Raw genomic sequence first — 24,891 nt, 5'->3', positions numbered from 1 at the left:
TGATCGTAAATGACATTTGCAAGAAATCTGATGATACGAAATTATTCTCATCTGTCAATGATATGCATCAAACTCTGCGGGAAAAATGTATTCAGATAAAAGTTATACTTGCATTACTCTGTTAGTAGATGTCACGTAAAGAAGTAAAAGAGAGATTGAAGATTGGAAAACAAGCTTTTGAAACAGCTAGATGGCGCTTTTGTCAATTAGTGTCTAGGTTTCAGTTAGAATCTACACTACAATCTGTCTAGCATTACTGTAAGTAAGCTGCACTGAAAACAGTAAAGTACCATTGATCAAGGTGATGAGAATTATCCCACTGATGCCAAGGTCAAGGCCTTTGTATCCACTCTGAAAACAAGAACAAAAATGTAAAAAAACAGCCAAGAACACAACAAACTACGCTTGTCTAACAAGGTAAGTCAACACCACACATACATCTTCTAAGATGGACGCCCACCAAAAAAAACTAAGTTTACCACTGTGTACTACGTTTGCTTTAGAATTCGTAGGCTTAGAACGTTAGAAACCGGGTTTTGATACCCGTGGTGAATAAAGTACAGATAGACCAAATGAAATAATAAATATTTGATGATTCACAAGTTAAACTATGTTCTGACATAATACCTGCAATAGCATAAAAAAATTGTGAATTTTTAAATAAATCTTTGTGTGTAATTAGAGCTTAACCTAGAAACGCTAAAAATAGAGTTTTAGCTCATTCCGAAATGATGTTATGCATTAAGGTCCGCCATACATTCCAAATACTGGGTGCCTAGCCCGTGGAAACGCTGTTAAGAAACGTTATATGCAGGTATATGATATTGTAAAATCATAGGCTTTAAACAGAACGACATTGAATTTCAAAAATGTTGCCGTTCTCAAATGATTGGTTTAATAATCATGAAGAAATAGAGTTATTTGATAGAAAGGTCAGGTTTGTAAAAAAATTATATTAATTTTGTAATTGTTATAGGTGCAAAAAGAAATTAAAATGTGTGATATAATTTTCCAAACGTAAGTTTAGTTTTAACTTTTAATTAAATACGATTACCGATTTATATATCAAATTGTTTATGGATACATTTCTGGGTGCAAAACTAACACACGAGTAAGACACAAAAGATTAAAACAAAATGTCTTCAGTATTGCTAGTATTCTCAATAATTATTGTTTTGACATAATGTTTCTGGTCTGACCTTTAAAGCGACTGTTGTGACAGACAAAAATAAAAATATGGTCATTATCATGCAACATGATAACCGGCGAAATAAGATGAAACAGCTATCACAGTTTCTTGCCATTTATATAATTCTTTTTTTTTCAGATTTAAAATGTACACGTATCACATAAGTTTAAGAATTCAAATTAATAAATTTAATTTATAAACACGAAATGAAAGCTCCCTCTTACGCATTTTTGCATAGTTAATGGCTTAAAATGTCCTTTTTTGTTATTGTGAATTTACCCTTACCTTTCCAGTATGCATTATGTCACATTCGACTGTGACTGGTGGAGCCAGAAAAACCGGAGTAGACTTAATTGCCAAACGATTTTTTGTCACTTTTGGTTCTACCTTGACTTCCGCTTCTGGTTCTTGGCTGAAGGTTACATCGGCATCATCATTTTCTTTATTCTCTTGAAATTCACCATAAGTATTTGTCATAAGTCTTTCTTCAGAATAGTGATGGCACTCTTGGCATTCACTTTTATCCCCTTCTTCATCCTCATTGTCTTCTTCATCTGTAACTTGACTACAGCTGCAACAAGAGCCACACCTACTGGATATCACTTCGCTTAAATTACCATCTAAATCAGTGCTTGTAATATCAGTGTAAGAATATTCATCTCCAGTGAAGCTGTCTAAATCGCTACTTTCTGTGGTGTAGATTTCAGACGCTTCAGATGAAGCTATGTGTGAAAAGTCATCAGATGTTTGCGAAGGTATTGTGTCTTTTGGAATACAATCTTGCTTGCATATTATATCACTTGTAGTAAATTCCTGAGAAACAGATTCTTCTATTTTAAAACAAGAGTTCAAGCTTTCACCTTGATCATTATTATTAGATATACTTTGTGTTTCTTGTATGTCATTACCATTCATTATGCCAGTCCCGTAAGAGACACTCTCTTCCACATGAGAACTTACGTTTTGTTCACTTATAACATCCACCACTAATGTCATTGTGCAATCCCCAGTTTTTGTTTCGTCACTTTGTCCATGTTTTTGTATAGTTTTACAGATGTTTTCGTTTTCTGACCGAGAAGTTTCTATTTTACCTAAAGAACTAGACTTCAACTCCTTCTTCGGGGGGGTTTCACCCTTATAACTTTCAGATTTACTGGACGAATCAGTAATATTTGTGGGTTCTTCTTCAGAACTTTCTCGTTCCTGGTCGTCACTACTACTGCGGTCACTCTCTTCTGTGGTCAACGACGTTTCGATAGAAGCTTGCGCACATGCAAGAGCATCGGTCAGTAAATATTTCGTATTCCCTACTGATTCGGTTGCACTATGCAATTTTGGTTTGTTACTTGCTGATCCAGATGAATCGAGGGCACACTTACTTGAAACCGTTGGAGAAGGTTCTCGGAGCAACATCTCAGGATTTGGTGTGTTACCTGTCATGAAAAATGGAAAAAAATCCCATCAAACCAGGCCATGAAATCCCACTGAGAAAAAAACAAAACAAAAGTGATTTTATTAAATACTTTTTTCAACACATCAATACAAATTTTAATTTATATTCATAATAGTTTATTTATTAATTGGTCATAAAAGGTATCACACAATACAGTGAAATTATTTTAACATTTTTTACACAGGATCATGTATTTAAAATTGATGACTGCATTTGTAAAAAGAAACAGGAATCATTAAAGTATATTAGTTTCACACACGATCGCCTTACAGAACACAATACCTTTCTATAGAATACACATTAAATTCAACATTTTCTCTCTGTTTATATATATATATACACATATCAATCAATTATCAAGATCCTCGGTCAGTATAAACAGTTCATCGTGTCTTTCAAGGTGCTCTCACAACTCAAATTCTCTTTATAGCCGACCAATCACCTGTTAAACTATATAAATTCTGTTATATTCCCACGACCATAAATTAATTGTAGAGTTCTAGAAACTTTGTTATATCCCTACTATCATAAACTAGTTTCACACCAAAGATGATGATGTCAACAGTACATTTATCTCATGAGGTGATAACAGATATCATTGTTTTATCTAATTTTACCAGCTTGGATCTAATCATTATTCAAAATTTCTTAACAGATAGCTCCAGAATGGTGAGTTGCTGACACACACAAAAGCACGAATCATTCTTTGATGCGTGAAATTCAAATCTTTTTTGTTGTTGTTGTTGACAACGCCAATTCCTCCAAATCTATCAAGAGTAAACTTCATCACTATTTGTTTGCTTTTGGTTCTAATATATGTTGAATTGACCGAGTGAAGTCACTACTATGGGTGAAACGCATTCCATATTTAACGCCAGTGAACTTTTAGCTGGGAGGAAAAATCGTGTTTACCGTTTAGAAGCCATTTCTAGGCACTTATCACGGCAGAGAAAAAAAGTGATACAATTTTTGAACTTGCGAGTATCTGTGAGTTTAGAAAATTGCATCATATGTCTGCAGAAGCTTACTGAGGTCAAGAGAGAGGTCACGCGGAAATGGTATAAAACCTGATAGAACATGAAATAAAAATGTTGCATGTCTTTACGTTTCTTCTTCAAAGCCCTTCGAAAACAAAACTACACATGTATGTTCATATACTTACACAGGTTCGAAAAAGTGCGAAATCCATATACCCTAAGTTTTGTTTAATGTGAGGATTAGTGGAATACAGTCGTTTGTATGCCGGACTATGGATCTACGGGTCCATCATTCACATCCCAGTAATGCAAGTAAATAAATAAATTACTCTCCGAGCTTTGGAATAATGGGTACACTATAAGAATGACAATCAAATCTATTTATTGTTCGGTCAGACAAGAATAACCCAAAGAGCTGACAGTGGGTGTTGTTTTCCCTCTAGAATATTAGTTCAAAATTAGAAATGGCTAGTGCAGAAGCCCTTAAGTAGTTTTGCTCAAATATCTGAAAGCAGACATACAACCAAATATTTTTCTGTACGGTTATCTTCCCTTGTTAAATAGACACACACTCAAAATATGAAGAAAGAATTACCCATTGTATAAATTACCGTGTTTCAGCAGCTGTGGCTTTATGTATAATATAACTCGAAAAAGTTTGTATTTATAACGTGTTTTCAATTACTAAGTATGGCTCCTATCTTTTTCCAATAAGGATTAACTAAGAATTATTTTCAAACGGTAACGTAGCTAAGTTATAAGAATATAATCTATTATAGTATTCTTACTGAATATGTGTAAAATGTGTCACACTCTTCGTGTAATCCTATGAACACAGGAAACGAAAAACAGTTTTAATTGGAATTTAATTACCTGAAGTGAACTCGGAAATTTCTATGTCTGTTTGGACGCAGCTGCTTCTCAATGGTCGAGGCTTAGCCAGATTTTTCTAAAAACAACAAAAATGAAGAACTTTGATAAGGTTCACATACTAACACCGTGCATATGAATATTTGATAAATTACTATAATTCAAAGAAATGAAGTTAGCAAAATGAACTATTTACACGTATACAGATTAAATAGATAGAAAACCGAATACTAAAAGGAACACTAATATTATACTTCCTTTACTCACACGTAAAAGTAACGTTAATACATACTAACTTGTCTACCTACCCAGCTTTGACATCTTTACAAAATACTGATAACTATTACACTGATGTGCTATTCGACTTTCTTTCTTATATTCCCTTTTTCGCTAGGTGAGACACCTGATGCACATAGAGGGAAGATGTGTCTGGTTCTCCTTCAAAATTCCATTTTTCTACAATAATTTTCAGAGGCTGGCAAGTATTCTTAAACTTACAAAGCCACAATAACTCTACTCTCATTGTACAAGATGACATCGCCCAAACTTAAAAAAAACGGTTATTTTTAATAGTTACAAAGTGTAACTTCCATGGTTTTTACAACATAGAGTGCAGAAGATGCGGCCTCGGCAACTGATCAAGTTGCCATAAATAGTAAACATAAATTTATTTAATTTTGAAAGTTTATTAAATGGTTTCAGTGAAACTGTTATTTGTGATGCATAATTTTACTCCCTCCGTCTCCCGACATAAAATTTTCTTCAAGCATCACGATGTCCAAAGCCTCGCGATAGTTTGGTCCATCCCATAATAATATTAAGTACAAATCATATCGTCCAACATCATAACTTGGAATTAAGTCACTTTGTAAATCTAATACACATAGCCTTTGAATATATAATTAACATAGAAGAATTAGGGAACAGCAAAAATTTGCATAGGGTAAACAAAAATTAAAATAAGTTAAAATTAAAATTAGTTAGAACAAAATAATATATTTTAACTTTCTGACAATTTTTTTTCCAAAATTCGAGAATTTGAATACTGCAGAGATCTGTTTTGAAAGTAACACTCAAGCATCTTCATCTACGATGATACGAATAAATCTTATCTGTGGTAATCAGAAGATGTGAAAATCATTTGATATCACGGCATTGACACTAATGCTTCGATATTGCACTATTATATCATAATATTGAACAATATTGCTCCTACATTACAATATGTTATCACCGTACTGAACATAAATAGTTCTATATATAGTACTAAACATTAATTCTCCTATACTATGACATGACTTAACATTGTTGAACATTAATACTCCTACACCGTGGTATCATGTCATCGTATTGAACATAAATACTTTTACATTATCGTATCATGCCATTGTATTGAACATTAACCTTTTTGCGAACATGTATTTTCTATTCCTTCCAACCAGGTAAAGTCGGAATATTGGATGAAATATGAAATATACTGTGTTTAATTGATTTGTTGAACATTTGATTGAAAAAACAAAGCCGTACAAACCAGATCACTGGAAATAGCGATAGTGAGCGTATGCCCCTACAGTAAGTACAGAGTTAGCTTCCTACGTTACAATAATGACAGATGAAACTTCTATAATGTTTTACTTTTATCTTTATAAACACTTTACTATAACCTCTGTAAGCATACAAGAAGATATAAATAAATAGCTTTAAAACACTTGGAAAAGGAACTTAAGAGATAGGGAAGCCAGTTGGTAAAAAAAACAAACAGTTATTCCAATTAACAAAATATTAGATTAATTGCATAACATAGTGTTTTACCATAAATAATTATATATTACCATTTTAAAAACGAAAAATGTCTTCACTTTTATCTCTAAATTATACGTATTTGTAAAAAATAAATCAAATATGTTTTTGACAGTCTTTTGAAAGCCCTGTTTTCTATGCAGACACCAGCATTTCGTGAACACATTTCTCAACACGAAAGAACAATCATATTGCAATAGTGTTGTTCGGTTCAGTTGAATAAATTCGAATCTGTAAAAAAATCGAATAAGTCTAACGTTAATACGAGAATGTTTTTTTGTTTTGTTTTCCCAAAGAATCAGTTTAGAGTTATAAACTCAACTATGTGTTAATGCTAAACCAGAGCCACTAAGTGATTTTGTCTTAAAGAATCGGCCTGGAGTAACGTTGGAACAAGCTCAAAGTTTTAAAGTGGAATGTGCAGTCTAAATAATTTAAATCTTTTGCTGTAAGATAAAACTTAGAGACATATTAGATCACGGTTACCACGTCATTACTTCTTCGTAACGAGCGCATCCGTTCAATTGAAAACGATACAAATCGAAACATCAAGTGTTTGTATGCAAAGTGAATCACAAATAATCCATTTGTTACCAAAACTGTATTCAGTTAGCATGAACGATGAAACGAGTTATTATCAAACAGTTTATGATTGGAATTGTTTAAATTCGCTTTCTAACAGTTGTAAAAATAGTCAATTAGTTATGAAAAGATAAGTTAGTCGATAACATTTTTAATGTAAATTCCTGTGTAGTCACAAGTTATATTTATTTAAGCTGAAACTATAAATAACTGGTTTATATCTCGCAAATTCTGACAAAAAAAGTTTTGACTTTTTGTACATCCTAGTTAAACTGTTTTGTGAAACAAGTTGTTAAATAACTGATGTACCACTTGCTGGGCAGTATCTTAAGCGTAAGGTTCAGAAAGCACATTTTTAAACAAGTTTTATGTTTATTTAAAAATACACGTAAGATTATATTTATTTTTTCTTAAACATAAAGTTACCCAGTGGGCTATATGTAAATGCCCACAACTGGCATCAAAACCTGGCTTTTATAGTTATAAATAAGCCTTCAGACTCACTGCTAAATCACTAGGGGGTTACATGTAAAGAATCACGAACCAAAGTCCAAACGGCCAAGAATATTTATTACTCAAACAGAAAAACTAAGATCATACAAGCACCAAATGATGATATATACACAAAACTGGACTTTTATTGTAAGTTACAGACTGTATCTGGAATAAATGATCTCGCAAGGAATTCTTTCCTTTATGAATCCCAAAGAACTGTTCAGGTCAGTTAAAAATAATTTCTGATCAAAGTAAGATGTTAATTTAAGTCAGTAAATAATGTAGTTAATGTATTATACTGGTCAAGGAAAATTATATAATGCCATGAAAAAGAAAGTTATCCTGACTGTAAAACATTGGTTCATTATTTAACCATTCTCGATGTTATCGACAATTTTTGTCGTAATATCAATAATATCTTATGAGGTTTGGCTAGTTTACAAGGTTCAGATTAGTTTTAAACTAAATCTATATCATTTACTAAAATATATATATAATAATCCTTTTAGTAAAAAAAATAATTAAATTGAAACAAATACATGTATTAAGTATTCTAATCAATATTATTTATAAAGTTAATATTAAACAAATAATGCAATATAACTAACACAAAAGACACATAAAACTACTTATTTGCTTCATACATCACTATGTCAGTTTTCGTGTCCTAAGAATTATGTTACTCTAGTACTAGCAAAAGTTTCTTACAACATCTAATGGTCAAAGAAAGCCCATTAAACAGTTCAGATAGTGTATCATGTGAAATAAATACGGCCCGGCATAGCCAGGTGGTTAAGGTACTCTATTCATAATCCGAGAGTCGCGGGTTCGAGTTCTCTACACACCACACATATTCGCCCTTTCAGGGGTGGAGGCGTTATAACGTACGGTCAATCCCACTATTCGTTGGTAAAAGAGTAGACCAAAAGTTGGCGGTGGGTGGTGATGACTAGCTGCCTTCCCTGTAGTCTTACACTACTAAATTAGGGATGGCTAGTGCAGATAGCCCTCTAGTAGCTTTGCGTGAAATTCAAAACTACTGTCTAGACTAAGCTATCTAAATACGCTTGGAACTGTCAGTGACAGAACAAAATTAAAACCTAATAGAAGAAGTCTAAGCAAGAATAACAACAAAATATGTATTAAAACCCTTGCTCGGTGAAATATTTTAACACTGACATGCATAGTACAGCTTAGATGGTCTACTGTACACCATTGCGCTAGAGAAGTAACAAATAATAAATTACCCAACATTGTAAAGTTGTAAAATATTACAATAGAACACGTTACGGGAAGATTTTCATGATATGAAACATAATACAATGGATAATGTAGTGGACATTACTGAGAGGTAAGTACAAATATTGCCAACTACCCATACAAGTTCCCTCAATGTAATATAATTTATATACAAATAAAAAAATCTTTGTTGATATTTGTTAAGTTACTATCACTTCCTGTGTAAAATACAATGAAAACTTGAGAATTTGGAATACCTGCTTAATTAGGTCTTGTTTTAAATTCGTATTGGAAGATGGAAGTATTGATGACTCAACACAATTAATTAATCAGGTGAAAGTAGAGAAATTCTGAAGGAGATTAAGATTTAGTTCAAAATTTTCTTTTAAGTATCGGAATGGTGCACGATAAATAACTTTTAGCAGACAGGAAGTGACGATTTTAATAAGCAAGAGACTGAAAGCAACACTGGAATCCGACCACACAATAGTAGGCTTAGAGAGGTTTCTATCTTTCTTCATATATTAAATTAAGACTAAACGTAGGCACTTAAGTGTTATTTTAAAGGATTAAACAACTATAAAGGTAATCTACAAAATGGTTTTAATTTGGTTGGAAGTATACGAGGCTCCAAACAGTCGCTTGTTTTGACTTTGGAGCCAAATGAGTTCGTCCATTCAGGTGGAGGTATAACAATATTAGTGCGCTTTAAAACTTCGTCTAAAGTCTGAAGAATTAAAGCTCGATTTGGAAATTTATAATATTGATCGAAAGCTTCTCACTTTTGTGGAGAGTAGCACGAGATAAATTTTAAACAAACTCGTCCGCAAAGCTTTACACATTCTAAACAGTACATTAATTGTGTCTATTTTTTTATTGTACAACTGCAAAAGTACAGCATTCTAAAAGTATTGAGCCTTAATGTATTGGAATTAAGGTTTAATACCTTGAACTGCTTATTAAAAAATGTCGACTACTCACATGGCCTGAACTAGGTACAATGAAAAAGTCTAAATTTTATTCAATATTGATGAGATTGTTTATATATTGAGATTCAGACTAGAGTATAATAATATCAGTCACAGCAAAATAAGTATGTCATAGATATGTACTAACACTGAGACAAGAGGAACATTGATTTGAGTTTTAAGGCTTCGTTTGAAAATATTTAGAAAGTTTGTAAACATTATGAAAAAACAGTGTTTTTGCAAATCTAACCATAATGTTAAACCTAATAAGGTTTTAACTAAAAATACGCGATGGAAAATGAAGAACGAACTGAAATTTTGTCGTTCTATGAATTAAGTCCCGTACTGTAAACTCGTTTTGTGAAATATTTCAAATAATCAGACAATTTTAAGAATTTGTGTGAAGTTTATTCCAAAGATTCTTATTCATTACTTTCTACTTCTTGTAGCTTTATTCAGGTTGTATCCAATGACATTACTAACCTGATATTTCACAGACTATTAAATTCTAGTAATAAACATTACATATGAGCCAAAATCCTGGGCACAAGACATACTACATTTTGCCCCTAGGATAATAGAAAATATTAGCTTATTGTTACGATTTATTTTATTAATACTTTCAATTTCAATGATTATACATACTGAAAAAAATTTCCAGATTAACAAGAAATTATTTGTGGTACATATTTTTAAATACTTTATGCACCATCACGATTTTATTAACATCACACGACAGCTTTTAGGCCTAAATGAATTGTCCATGTGATTATGAATCCAACACCATTTGGATGATGACGAAACTTCACTTAATCATAATAATTAATTTAGTCAGAGCTCTTACGAGTCGACCCGGTATGGCCAGGTGGGTTAAGGCGTTCGACTCCTAATCTGAGGGTCGCGGGTTCGAATCCCCGTCGTACCAAACATACTCGCCCTTCCAGCCGTGGGTGCGTTATAATGTGACGATCAATCTCACTATTCGTTGATAAAAGAGTAGTCGAAGAGTTGGCGGTGGGTGGTGATGACTAGCTGCCTTCCCTCTACTTTTACACTGCTAAATTAAGGATAGCTAGCCCAGATAGCCCTCGAGTAACTTTGCGCGAAATTAAACAAACAAACAAACTTACGAGTCTTGTTTACAGATGAGGTTAGGAGAGAAGGCCCATGAAACTTTCACGATGGTAACTGAACTGGGACATGATTAATGATATTAAAGATGGCCATTCTCCAAACAGTCTGCATCAGCTTCCACGGTCTTGAATATGGGTTGAACAGGTCATATGGCGATATCTGAAATACCTGTTAGAGGTCGTTTGCTCCAGTTATCCATGGATCCATCAGTATGTAAACCATCTGACCTTTTGCGTATCAACTAACTCTATGGCATCAACATTTAGTAACATTAAATATTCTATGTATTCTTGACATTTCCTAGTTAGTAGAAACTGCTAGTTAATTCATATCAACTTAAAGTTCCAGAGGCTTTGATACTATTTACTGATATTTTTGTAAACTTTATATGTAATATATAATATAACCTTTTAAACTAGTTTCTAACAAACGTAGTAACGTTAAATCAGGAAACTTACGGAAATAGTTTTTAAATATCTTTTTGAATTTTGTAATAGTCTAGGTGGTGATGGTTGTGGTAGAACATTTTTCACCCGAGGAAGGCGTCTCCTTGAATTTCCTTTGAGAAGCGAAGAGACTGGCCTGTGACTCGGCGATCGTATTTGCTGAACACTTGTTTCTGAACAACGTCTGTGGTGGCCACTGGACCAAATTCTCATAGTGGACCTCAGAAAAAGAAAAGAAAATACGAAAGTTACGAAACAATTTTGTTTCGGTGTTGAATGAATATTCTTCCAGTAAGTAGCCATCTTTAAGTCAGTATGATCGTCTAATGACTATGCAACCATTAAATTACAAACAAACGTTATCCAGAGTCAGATATGAGAAGTGTTAAAATATGCTCAGCAATTTGTTCGTGTAACTTAAAAAAACAATTAAGTTGGCCGAACTCAATTTCCACTATTTTTGTAGTTTTCAACATTACCAAGTAAATGGATAACATTAAAACATCAACGAATGAATTTTTTTCTGAACCTTCCAGAATATAATGATTTTATTTTAATAAGCTCCATGTAGAAAGTCAAATTATAATATGAGACAGCTTCCATGGTTATGTGAGAAGAAATATAAACATAAACACTGGTCATACCAGATTAATTCTACTTTTACTAGTAATGAAACTAATCTCAGTTACAGTAATTACTATCATCCGTAAGGGTAATTTTGATTTAAAAAAATAAATTGAGAACTGATACAAGTGTTAGAAATTAGGGTTAGAAAAGATGGATTGCATTATTAAATCCATTTTTATCCAGCAACACCATAAATTTCTTCTTGACAATTTTTTGAAGGAAATACATCCTGAAAGTACATAATTTTTCTTCATTGAATAATTTTATCATTCAGGAAAGCTTATCAATTGTTTTATTTAGAAACCATCACCATGGAATGTAAAATGTCACACCAGGGCATATTTTTAAGAAACAGTTTTCTTGTCTCGAAATATAAATATTGTTTTTTTCTTCAACAGTGCCAGCATCATCATTGATATAGTAATAATTTACTTCATAATTAATGTCACTAACACCATGATCATTGCTAGAATAATCGTTTTCCTCATAACTTATCCCACTAACACCATGATCATTGCTAGAATAATCGTTTTCCTCATAACTTATCCCACTAACACCAGATAATTGTTTTGTTAGAACAGTAATTTTCCTCATACTTAATGTCATTAACACCATAATCATTGACAAAGTAATCGTTTTTTTCATAATTAATGTCACTAACACCGTGATCATTGTTAGAACAATCATTTTCCTCATAATTAATGTTACTAACACCATCATCATTTTTATAACAAATATTTTCCTTGTGTCTAATGTTACTAACACCATCATCATTTTTATAACAAATATTTTCCTTGTAACTAATGTTACTAACACCATCATCATTATTAAAATTATCGTTTTCCTTGTAAACATAGAGCATTGTTAGAATAATCATTTTATTCATAATTAATGTCACTAACACCATGATCATTGTTAGAATAATTGTTTTCCTCATAATTAATGCCACTAACACCATCAGCATTGTTAGAATAACCATTTTCCTCATAATTAATATCAGTAACACATCATGTTGATAAAGTAATTGTTTAGTTTAGAACTAATATAATCATTATTGTTGTTAATTTATTTTAGTTGAAACTTCTTTATACTGAAAACGTCTTCACATCATAGCTATCCTTTGAGAGAGAGGGCGGTGTTTGACGTTTTTGGTGTTTCACTATTAATGGTTACTTCTTGGTATAACCCTGTTACGTTTTCTTTCCTTGAATATTCGAACGAATTGCTTCAAGCATACTTTATTTTCTTTCATGATAAAACGATGGTTTTTATCTGTTGTATAAAAAGTAAATAATTAAACAGAGATGCCAGTTTTTTCATAGAGTGTTCTCACATGTGTTTAAGGAAAGATCTTTCATCTTCATTTTTATTGCTTTAAACTTATTGAAATACTTTTCGATTAGACGAATTAAAAGTGGATAAAATATACGAAAACAAGTCATGCGCATCACTAGTTAGGGTTAAAAATTAAAAATTAACTGAAACATAATTAAACTCATTCTGGGGTGTAAACGATAAATAAAAAAGAAAGAACAAACGTTAAGTTAAAGAAAGTTGTTTATTTACGAATAGAAGAGTAAAACTTTTATTCAGAGGTTAAAAAACAGAAGAAAGAACAAACGTTAGTTAAGGAACACTGTTTATTCACGAATAAAAAAGTAAAAATATTATTCAAAGGTTTAAGAAAACCAGAAGAAAGATATTTTACATACGTAATCCTTTAGCTTAGACAAACCCACTTGAAACGAAATGGTCAATCATTCATCTCCATTTGTCACTGAAAATGAGGTCATTTTGACTTAATATAAGACCTAAATGTGCAAGTAATTTATTTGGAAGATTTATGGCATCCAATGAATATGACATTTTAATTTTAAAACTGTTGATTACATCAGTTCCTTTGTCGAGAAAACACCACGTGCTGTTCGTTTACCAAGAATATATCTGGATGATAACACAGTCAAAACAGAGAATAATACCATAAATTACCATGTAATGAGTAGCTTTAGGGATAATATTGTCATTGTAGTATCTTCAGAGGTATTCATTACATAATTATTTATTTTTCAATAACATGGGATTTAATTAAGTTAGAATTAAATTGTTCACAGTCTGCTGACTCATGAACATTACTCGTTAATTGTCAGATATCTGTTTGGTGTGGAAAGTATTAAACAAGAGACATAAACAAAATTTACCTTTTTTCTGCCGATGAACATTCCGCTTGAAAGCACTCAGATATTGGTTGAGTTGATGTACCCTTGCAAAACAAAATTAAGGTGAGGAATTATCACTTTATTTAGTATACTGGTAATACAAATGTACAGGATAAGCTAATTTCATGCTGATGATAGCCTACTACGAATATTATCATAGAAATACTCCTTCAAAGTAAAAAGTGGTACTAGTCAATTGAATACATAAAAAACTGTTAGATAAAACCTACAACAATCTGCCTATTAAATTGACTGTGAAATAGGTGGCTACTGCCTATTTGTGAAATACTTGTGTGAAACATATTTGGTGACATATAATAAACTTATGCAGCTCAAGTGTATAGGACGAAGCTTCGAAAGTTTTTGATTTTCAAAACAAAAAGAACAAGGCTGTATTGAATGAAAATCTTCAAAACAAAGGAAACAAAGTTGTATCGAACGACAATTTTTGAGAACAAGGTATTGAACAACTATCATTATTGATTTTTTTAAACATAGAGCAAGTAGACCGTTAAAATCTAATCAAGTTGATAGTTTATGAAGTTTATATCTCTTAATAAATAGATCACCTGTCAGTACATGAATAATTCAATAGAGATTTCCAGTTTTTCATAATACCTTTATAATAGTAACCTTTGTACAAGATATCATAATTTATGTTTCCGTATCGTGTGTAAACCTTTGTTAAAAGTCAGTTTTAATGCTCATTATACTATTGTGATGTTTGAAGTAACTTCTAATTGTTCCAGATTACAAACTCTGGGACAAAGGTCACACACACATATAACAGAGTTTACAAAGGAAGTGACAACGGATCAAAGATATTCATAATTATTAAATTAACTAATTAATGCATTATTCTCTAGTTATTCAGAACACTAAGAAAAACAAATAATATTGATATTTTATGGGGAAAGTTTTTTGTGGGTAATGTTCTTTGATTTGCAAATACAGAGCGTATAATAACTGTTTTCTTATTAATTAAAAGAATAATTATTTGTAATACTTTTTATCGATATTCTTGTCATTGTAAAACGACAAAATGAATACAATATAAAAATAATTTATATCATATATATATATATATATATATACATATATGGTTGTTCTAGGTATGTCTTAGTGGTCGGCTTGCTTGGACTGAGAATCCGATAACTCTTGGTTCGCGATTTATTCCTGTTAACACGTGCTCTGCAGTTTGGGGTCATGAGTACCTATATGAGTGACAACGAAATCTCAATAACAAGAGCTGTCCAAAATTGGCGGTGAGTGCTGTTGAATGTTTCCTCCTCTCTAGTCTGTCTATCAGCTCGAAAATTGAGACGACTATGCTCAGATAACCGTTTACGAAGCTTTGCGCGAAAACTTTAAAGCAAACAGTATATATATATATATATACACAATCATTTTTCGCAACTACCATGAGGTCATCCATTGTAACACTTAATCTTTACAAGGGAATACAACTAATTCAAAATACTTACGGGTGTTTTAGTTGTTGGGTTTCCTCTCCACATCCTCTCATCAAGATGGGGAAGATTTTGTGTTTCTTGCTAAAATAAATAATATGAAAACACAATTAAAGTCTTCCATTGTAAATAGGCCTTTGAAATATATCAATCTTAGATGTTTGAAGGGAACCGTTTCGTAAGTAAGTAATAATTCTGCTGAGATATTAAATACAGAGCACTCAGAAACTATTGTATGTTCTCAGCAGTTTTTACGTTAATACCGTGTTATATTTGTAGTGTAAGTAAAAACCACGGCACGCAATTAAATATACGAAGAAAACGAATAAACACATGAAAACTCAAACAGTGGTTAGTCTATTAATTAGTAATTAACTAGTGATGCAAAATTACATGACAGTGTTCTAAATCATTGTACAGTTAGGCAGTCGTCATTAACCGTTAACTGTTACTCACATAATTTAAGAATCATCCTGTGTATGGTCCATTGCATTTTATCCACAGTATATCCAGGGTAATTATGACGTATGGGTAGACCGAGAGAATCGTCTCGCACTTTCAAAACGTTATTATTCAATTCAGGGGGCGGCTCCATAATTTTCATTGGGGGGCATATTAAAATAAATTGCTCACCGTAGACACACCCTACTTTCGAAGGTTTTGCATATAAAAACATTAATTTACAAACTTGGTAACTTTCATGCAAAAAAATCACGACTATTTACAAACTATAAAACCCTCACTCATATTAGAACTGTTATACTGTCGTCTGCATTAGTTATATTTCAAATTATTATGACATCTAATAAAAGATTTAATGGGATAAATTTAGTTAGAACAACAAAACTTTTACAGCGAGTGTTATATTTCACTTGATAACTGCAGCTAGAATATTTTACCTTGGATTATGAAAAACAAAACCAACAAAAACATTGTTTGTTGAAACACAGGGTAGTCGTCATTACGTTATAGCTTCGAACGCGTTAACGCAAAGGTGCAATTAAAAACTAGTCCAACAGCTACAACCCATAGAGTAGTGTGTTTCTAACACCCATTTTATTACTGTCCTAGAAGTGCCACACTAAAATACGCTTACCCACCCAACTTTCAAACCAAAGATTGTTAAAGTGCCATTATAAATCATGCTCTAATCTATTAGATGGCATGGCCAGGTGGTTAAGGCACGTGACTCCTAATCTGAGGGACACGGTATCGAATCCCTGTCACACCAAATATACTCGCCCTTTCGTTATAATGCTATGATCAATCCCATTATTCGTTGTTGAAAGAGTAGCCCAAGAGTTGGCGATGGGTGGTAATGACTAGCTGCCTTCCCTCTAGTGTTATACTGCTAAATTAGGGACGGCTAGCGCAGATAGTCATCGTGTAGCTTTGCGCGAAATTCAAAGACAAACAAATCTATTGAATGGCATATTATATCTATCTATTTTACTTTTGAGATGAAACTTATTGTGAATATAAAGCGTTTGTAAACGAGATAAAAAGCAAGTGCAATAAAGAACAATTAAAAACTCTCCATTAAATTATCATGATGTTTTGTTTCTTTGTCAGAAGGTGTATCTTCACACCTCTTATTATACCACCTTAGTCTATTCACACACCTTCGGAATCCAAGATACAGCCTAATTATTACGCTATTCAGAGTTAGGGTGTTCATCGCCATATGTTCAAAAATATACATGTGGATTGTTGTATAATGTACTTTGAACTATGGAAAGTAGGGGCAGAAAGTGATTGAAAACACTGACGCAGGTATCTTACCGATTTTACGAGAAGCTTGGTTGCCATGGAAACCAGACGTTGGGCTTCGGGAAGAGGAGCTCGACCAACGCCATCGAGTGTTCGCCCTCTGCAAAAACTTAATTTAAAATCTTGTTACACTTTTAAATATTTATTCATTAATTTATTCAGTTGCTGTTTGCACTTCACTATCGTTTATCGTACAATGAGAAACATGCAAGTTGCTATAATATTCACACATTTCTCAGCACACGTCGAATACTTGTCATTCTTCGCATTTAAAATTGTTTTAACTTAATCTGGCCTGATGGTTAGCGCGCTTGCTTCGCAATCTTAATGTCGCGGGTTCGAATCCCTGTAACACCAAACAGGCTCGCTCGCCCTTTAAGCTGCGGCAGCATTATAATTTAATGGTCCATCACACTATTCGTTGATATAAAAGTAGTTCAAGAATTAGCGGTGGGCGTTGTTGATTAGTTGCTTTCCCTCTAGTCTTTTAATATTAAATTAGGGACACCTAACGCAGATAGCTCTCGTTTAGTTTTGCACAAAATTTAAAAACAAACCTAATTTGACTTTTACCATATCGTCATATTAAGATTAAAACGTCACTTAATAATTCTTCAATCAGTACACTGCTTCAACTAATTTGCTGCTGAAATGTGTAATCCACCTTGCACAGGTTGGCGAAGGTGAAAATAGCGCTTATTATACGCGATTGTTTGTTTGCTTTTTTAATTTCGCGCAAAGCTAACACGAGGGCTATCTGCGCTGTTGTACGCGTGCTTTAAATAGTTGACAAAGTGTAAGTGTTGGATATCCCTGTTCTTTTCTATACGTTGTTTTAAAACAAATCATTTACATATATTTCTGAAATAGTTATTCACGCAATGATATAGTTCACTATAATAAACTTTCTCCTCTGACAAAAAAAGAGAACAAAAACGAAACTGAAAACGAAGAAGGAATTGTGGAATAGGGGAATGTTCTTAAATTATCTTGTTGGGAAACAAATAACAGGAATAAAAAACAGCATTCTAAGTGATCTTTAAGTGATATATTTTAGAACAGGGGAGTGCAACATTTTTCGTCGGTGGGCCATATAACCAACTTCATCAATCAAGCGGGGCCACTTAAAAAACAAGCTTATTCGTGTACATGCACAATAAATTAAAAAAAATTCTCAAAATGCAAGCAATAATATTTTATATTTTTGCATGAGTGATCATTTTAGTGCGACACTTGAAATTTAGAGTCCTTGCAGAGCTTGTCAATATCAGCTTTGACAGAAGTGGTTGCCACTCTTAACTGACTGGTCAAATGTTCATCAGTCAGCTGACTTCTACATTTGGTTTTGATGAGCTTCATTTTGGAGAAAAATTGCTCACAGCAGTAGGTGCTACCAAAAGGGAGGCAATTCTTTGTGCATGACGGGACAAATTGGGAAACTTTTCACGTACACAGAGTTTGTAAAGTCTAGCAAACTGTTTTCAGAGAATTTCCTTTTAGTGTCCATGTCAGCCTGCAGTTCAATGAGTTCCATTTGGCAATCATCAGGACTGTCTTCCACTGCCAAATCAAAAGGTTGAGCGAACAATTTCAATCTAATTTCAGTTTGTCTGAAATCTGGAAATCTGTTTGCAAACTCATCACGCAGCTTTTGTACACTGGTTCCATATTTGGTGCAATCCAGATTAGGAAATTCCAGTTTCCTGGTTGCAAGACATGTAAAATGGGTCAATATGGCTCTTCTCAACTGAACCTGAAAAGTTCCAATTTCTTCTCAAAAGCACAAATATGCTCAAACAACTTATTCACAAGTTGACTTTTCCCTTGTAGTTTTAAGTTTAAATCAGACAGATGCTGTGTAATGTCTGTGAGGAATGCTAAGTCATTCAGCCAGTTCTCATTGCTCAAGAAGTCCACATTCTGACGTTTGCTCTCCATGAAGAACTTAATCTCCTCTCGCAGATTCCAGAATCTTTTCAAAGTAGCAGCTCTACTAAGCCAACGTACAGCAGAGAAGTACAAAACATCTGAATACTCACTGTCCAGCTCATCTAAAAAAGTTTTAAATTGTCGATGATTTAATCCTCGTGTTCGAATATAATTTACGCATTGGACGACATTTTCATGACTTCTGCAAAATCCAGAACTTTGGTGCACAAGCTCTCTTGGTGAATAATGCAATGGCTTACAACTACGTCTTGTGCTCCAATTGAATGACGGACAGCAGAGGTTAGGGAAAATTGTCGCCAGCGGGCGAAGGCGAGGTTCAGGACATGACGTTGAGTCGTAGACAATAGTGCTAGTGCACGTCACCTATTCATGCCCTAAGGAGGCCGACCAATCGAATTCGGCCTGCTCCTCTCTAGCAAAGATAATTTTAGAAGTTTGTCGAGTCGAAGCCTGGGAATCCCGTAGGATCGATGCTTTTAAAAATATTCCATTTGCGTTGGATTACAGATCAGGCCACATGGTAAGATTACAACAACTAGGGCCACACTAAATGGCTTGGCGGGCCGGGTTGTGGCCCGCGGGCCGCCTGTTGCACACCCTTGTTTTAGAATATTAAACTAATATCTTTTTGTGGAACTTTAGCATTTTATTTCTAATATTATTAGAAATTAGGTTAATATTATTAGAAATAAACACTCCTTTCTGACTTGTTTAAACACATACTAATTAGGGAACAGACATCAAGCCAACTTCGTGGTTCTCTTGACTTACTGGTTAGCGTGCTCATGCGCGAATCTAAAGCTCATGATTCCATGCCTGATACTTTAAAAACGTGTTTTTCGCTTTGAGACAACGGACGCACTGCAAAAGTGAGAGTAAACTGTTACTGATCACACCATTCGTAGGTAAAAAAACAGTCAAAAAGTTGGCGGTGGGTGCTGTTGACTAGCTGCCTTCCTTTAATATAGCAGTATTGTAGTGCTGATCATGTGAGGTAGCTTTGTGCGAAATTCAAACAAATTATTATTGCTTGTTTATAATTTTATGCTATCTGTGCCAGCCGTCCCTAATTTAGCAGTGTAAGACTAGAGGAAGGCAGCTAGTCATCACCACCCACCGCCAACTCTTGGGCTACTCTTTTACCAACGAATAGTGGGATTGACGGTCACATTATAACGCCCCCACGGCTGAAAGTGCGAGATTGTTTGGTGCGAACGGGATTACGAGTCGAACGCCTTAACACACTTGGCCATGCCGGGCTTGCACAAACAAATTACTTATTTGTTTTAGGTTTCAGTTTTTAATGTTTATATGTACAGTGGTATTTATTTTCTAGTCCGTTTGTTATATGTAATGCGTTTCATCAAGTTTTAAAGTTTGTTCAACAGAGTTAGGTTACTTTTCATGTGAAATTATTGTTAATATAGTTACTACAAGTTAAGCGTACATTTACATATGACACTCTGTGTTCTTGGATAACAATTGAAAGCATTATATTAATCATCACTTGTTAAGAAATACTCGTGTATGATGCCGTACTTTAAAATAATAATTTAAGTCGAAATCTGTTAATTTTGTTATGGTGTTTAACTTAGACGGAACACGTTTTTAAAGAAATGAGGTATTAACCGTGAATCTTCGCGTTCATATTCTGAGTATACTAGCTATTGGGCCACACCTAGCATTTTATAATAGATTCGTTGTTTGGGTAATTTTGCTGTTAACAGTGTTTTTAACTAACGAGTTTTGACCAAGTCAGAAGATTTAGGTTAGCTTGAAATCCGTTTACTAAACTAACAAAGCAAATAATCATCAGAAACATATTCATTATTAACAGTAAGTAACAATAATAATATTCAAAGTTATTTAAACATTATCAACAATAATATTAATAAACTTAGCTTTAAATAAAAGGTAAGTCTCATCCTTACATAGTATAGAACAAATACATTTTATTTTTCTCAGGACACAATACGATATAAGCATAATTATTCCTTGTTTGTTTGTTCGTTTTTGAATTTCGTGCAAAGCTACACGAGGGCTATCTGCCCTAACCGTCCCTAATTTAGCAGTGTAAAACTAGAGGGAAGGTAGCTAATCACCACTACCCACGGCCAACTCTTGGGCTACTCTTTTACCAATGAATAGTGGGATTGACCGTCACATTATAATGCCCCCACGGCTGAAAGGGCGAGCATGTTTGGTGTGTTGAGGATTCGAACCTGTGATCCTCGGATTACGAGTCGAGCGCCTTAACTACCTGGCCATGCTGGGCCAATTTTCATTATCTAGTGAACAACTGAGTAGAATAAATCAAACAGAACGTGTTCTAATCTCTTAACGACCCATAATACCAGACATTGTGCAGCATAACCTTCTTCATACGTCATCTCGATATTGTGCAACGACATACAATGTGCTGTGGTAATTGGGCAAATTCATATTATTAAGAACTTTCACGACTTAACTTTCTTAGCCGGAGTTTGTAATAAGAATTTTGTAACAAAAGTTATGTCGGAATGAACTGAGATTCAGCGTTTGTTTATATATTATATAATACAGTAATATAAGCCACGTGGTTGTGTAATTCTGAAGTAAAACTTCAGCTATTTAATCTTAATAACACGTGTGTTTTTGTGCTGTGCATTCGCAGAATGCACGATGATATTACAGTAAAGGTTCACTTAATTGTTTTCATCTTTCTAATAACAAACAGAGAAATAAGTCCGAAACAGCGTAGATTGTTTTTTAAACATGAAAAAAAAAATTCAGTACGAGGATTGCACCTACTGTTCACTTACATATTAATTAAGATTCATTCTACCTGTAACGAATTCAAAGATTCTATAGAAACTCGTACTCAGCTACTCGGCCAGTGTCGTCTACACTGAATACCGTCCTTTTCACGTGACACAAATCTATACTAATTTTAGAAAATGCAGTGTATTGTAGCCTATTTTATACAGATAGTAGCATTACCAGCTAAGATAAATAGACTCTGTCTCCCATTTCATCTGATATGGTGCACGTACTCTGTGCTTAGCACATGTTTATAATGGGAACGCCCTCATACACGTGATTACCCTCCACTTCTCAGAAGATGTGATAGTTTTGGTAGGCATGTCATGTCGGATTCACGTTAAACTATTGAGCTAGACTTCTGTCTGGTTCATCTTAGATCCACAAATAACATTTCTATATTATGATGAAGAAACACTGCACGAAGTGACACTTATATGTGTTTTTTGGGACTTTCTGCATAACAAAAAGTATCGAGTATTTATATATAATATTATAAATTAATTAATTGTTATTTTTTTATACAAACGTAAACATTTTTGAGGTCTCACTTTAGGAATGTTATATCGAATTATATTTTTACTTTTTATTATTTAAAGTTTAGCTTATCATTTGAAAACTGTTTGTTGCCTTATCTTTGGATTAGCGAATGTTGCACAATGGCCCGGCATGGCCAGATGGGTTAAGGCGTTCGACTCGTAATCAGAGGGTCGCGGGTTTGAATCTCGGTCGCACTAAACATGTTCGCCCTTTCAGCCGTGGGGGCGTTATAATGTGACGATCAATCCCACTATTCGTTGGTAAAAGAGTAGCCCAAGCGTTGGCGGTGGGTGGTGATTTCTAGCTGCCTTCCCTCTAGTCTTACACTGCAAAATTAGGGACGGTTAGCGCAGATAGCCCACGAGTAGCTTTGCGCGAAATTCCAAAAAACAAACCGTTGTACAATTCTTTTCTTAAAAGTGTTCCAAGGGGTTGAAGTTTAATATTATTTTCATTAGCTAACGTTGAATAATTGTTTTTTAATACAATTTATTGTTTTACGTATTACTGACAAAATATGTCGAAATTCCGTAAAACATACATAATTATGGTATTTCAATCCACACTATAAAACTAAGAACTATCGAATTCATACAGGAAAAGTTGTTTGCAAAACGCCTTTTAGAGACATAAGTTTTTAGCTAACCAGTACAGGAAGTAAAATGACAAGTTTGATGCTTAGTTATGCTAGTCAGCATCTAGATCAGTGGTGCACAAACTTTTTGAGTTCGGGGTCACAAACAGACTTCTTGTAACCGTTGGGGGCTACAAAAAGTGAAGATTAAAATCGTCCCACAGTTGTTTCATACAAGATGGACATCACATTTAAGAACAAATAACGATTACATCAAAGAGTTTGCACATTTCTAAGAAATGTTATGATACGTCAACTATCACAAAGTCAGTGCGATGGATGCTGCTGCATGTCATCTACGAGCTTAGAAATGTCCGGCTTGATGTTTGACGTTGAAAGACGCAAGACTGCATCCAGATGATCATCAGTCAGCTTATTGCGAGTGTTGTTTTTGTTCAGTTTCATATGCGAGAAAGCCTGTTCGCAGCAGTACGTCCTGCCAAACATGCTGGTGTGGACAAGTGCGTTCTCTTTAAGATTACCATATGTATCAAGCATCGTTTTGTAGAAGTCAAGCAAACTATTTTCTTGGTAAATAGCACGCAGTTCATCAGATGTCTGGAGCTCAGTAAGTTCGAGCTGATATTCTGCTGATAAGTCATCCACTGACACACTGAACGGATCAGCAGAAAGTTTCATCAACAATCTGCCTTGGTCAAAGTCATGAAACCGAGAGTTGAAGGATTGAATCAAGGTATCTAGCTTCCCAACATAAACTTGTGTGTCAATGTCCTGATTCTTCTGTAGCTGTGACTGAAAAGTGGGAAAGTGCACGAAGTTGCCTGATGCTGTTTGCTGCCTGAACAACTGCAACTTTGTCCTGAAAGCTGAGACGTGGTTTGCAAGCTGACAGACAAGCTGATTTTTTCCTTGAAACTTTAAATTCAGATCATTTAAGTGTTGTGTTATGTCGACCAGAAAGATCAAATCAGCTTGCCATGCTGGATCAGTCATGGAAATCACCTCTGTGTCTTTGTTCTTGTTTCTGAGGAATTCTATCACCTCATCAATCTACTCCCAAAATCTTCTGAGCATCTTCCCTCGACTCAGCCAGCGTACTTCACAGTGATACACAAGGTCACCATAGTCTCAATCAATTTCTTCAAAAGACTTCGAAACTGACGTTGATTAAGTCCTCGTGATTTGATGAAATTAATGGTTTTCGTCACCAATGCCATCAGTGCCTGAAAACCAGGTTCTTTACTGCACAGGTTCTGTTGGTGAATAATACAGTGCAACTTTACCAACTGTCTGTTCTGCTTCATCAACAGTGCTACCAGCCCACAACTTTCTCCAGTCATGGCTGGTGCTCCATCAGTTGTCACACTTACCAGTTTCGTGAAATCCAATGAAACACTACTACACAGCAGTACTGTCTCCTCGAATAGAGCAGACCCAGTTGTCTGACCCTTCGTGAAACCCATGCCAATTAGTTCCTCTGTGATATCGAACGATGACGACATACCACGAACAAAAACTAGTAGCTGTGCTGTTGATCTGATGTCAGTCGACTCGTCTGCCGCCAAAGAGAAGTAAGCAAAGTTGGTTGCTTTATTTGTAAGCTGCCTTGTCACGTCTGCTGAGAGGTGTGAAATTCTTCGTTGAACTGTCATACGATTCAAAGTCACCGTCTGTAGCTTGCGAACTGCTTCCGGACACAACTTTTCCGATGCAGTAGTCATACATTGCTTGACAAAATTACTATCAGTGAACAGTCGGCCAGATTTCGCTAT

The 24,891-nt window shown here is 34.2% G+C and overlaps 1 protein-coding gene across 4 annotated transcripts in view; it reads right to left on the bottom strand.

Annotated features, from left to right (window-relative positions):
• Positions 1–24,891, bottom strand: part of LOC143232022 (uncharacterized) — an 80,224-nt gene that overhangs the window by 41,107 nt on the left and 14,226 nt on the right. For 2 of the 4 annotated variants that reach the window (XM_076467006.1, XM_076467007.1), the window contains exons 3-8: positions 17,248–17,344; positions 15,481–15,549; positions 13,979–14,040; positions 11,166–11,373; positions 4,493–4,568; positions 1,475–2,622 (exon numbers count right to left, since the gene is read on the bottom strand). In XM_076467006.1, the coding sequence (XP_076323121.1) occupies positions 1,475–2,622; positions 4,493–4,568; positions 11,166–11,373; positions 13,979–14,040; positions 15,481–15,549; positions 17,248–17,344 (1,660 nt within the window). The remainder of the gene's footprint in view (positions 1–1,474; positions 2,623–4,492; positions 4,569–11,165; positions 11,374–13,978; positions 14,041–15,480; positions 15,550–17,247; positions 17,345–24,891) is intronic. The other 2 variants (XM_076467008.1, XM_076467009.1) reach the window with 2 other exon arrangements.

The sequence above is a fragment of the Tachypleus tridentatus genome, chromosome 11, assembly GCF_004210375.1.
Source record: "Tachypleus tridentatus isolate NWPU-2018 chromosome 11, ASM421037v1, whole genome shotgun sequence".
In the NCBI taxonomy this organism is placed as follows: Eukaryota; Metazoa; Arthropoda; class Merostomata; order Xiphosura; family Limulidae; genus Tachypleus; species Tachypleus tridentatus.
The sequence above is the reverse complement of the archived record's forward strand: the minus strand, read 5'-3'. Positions and strand labels throughout refer to the sequence as shown.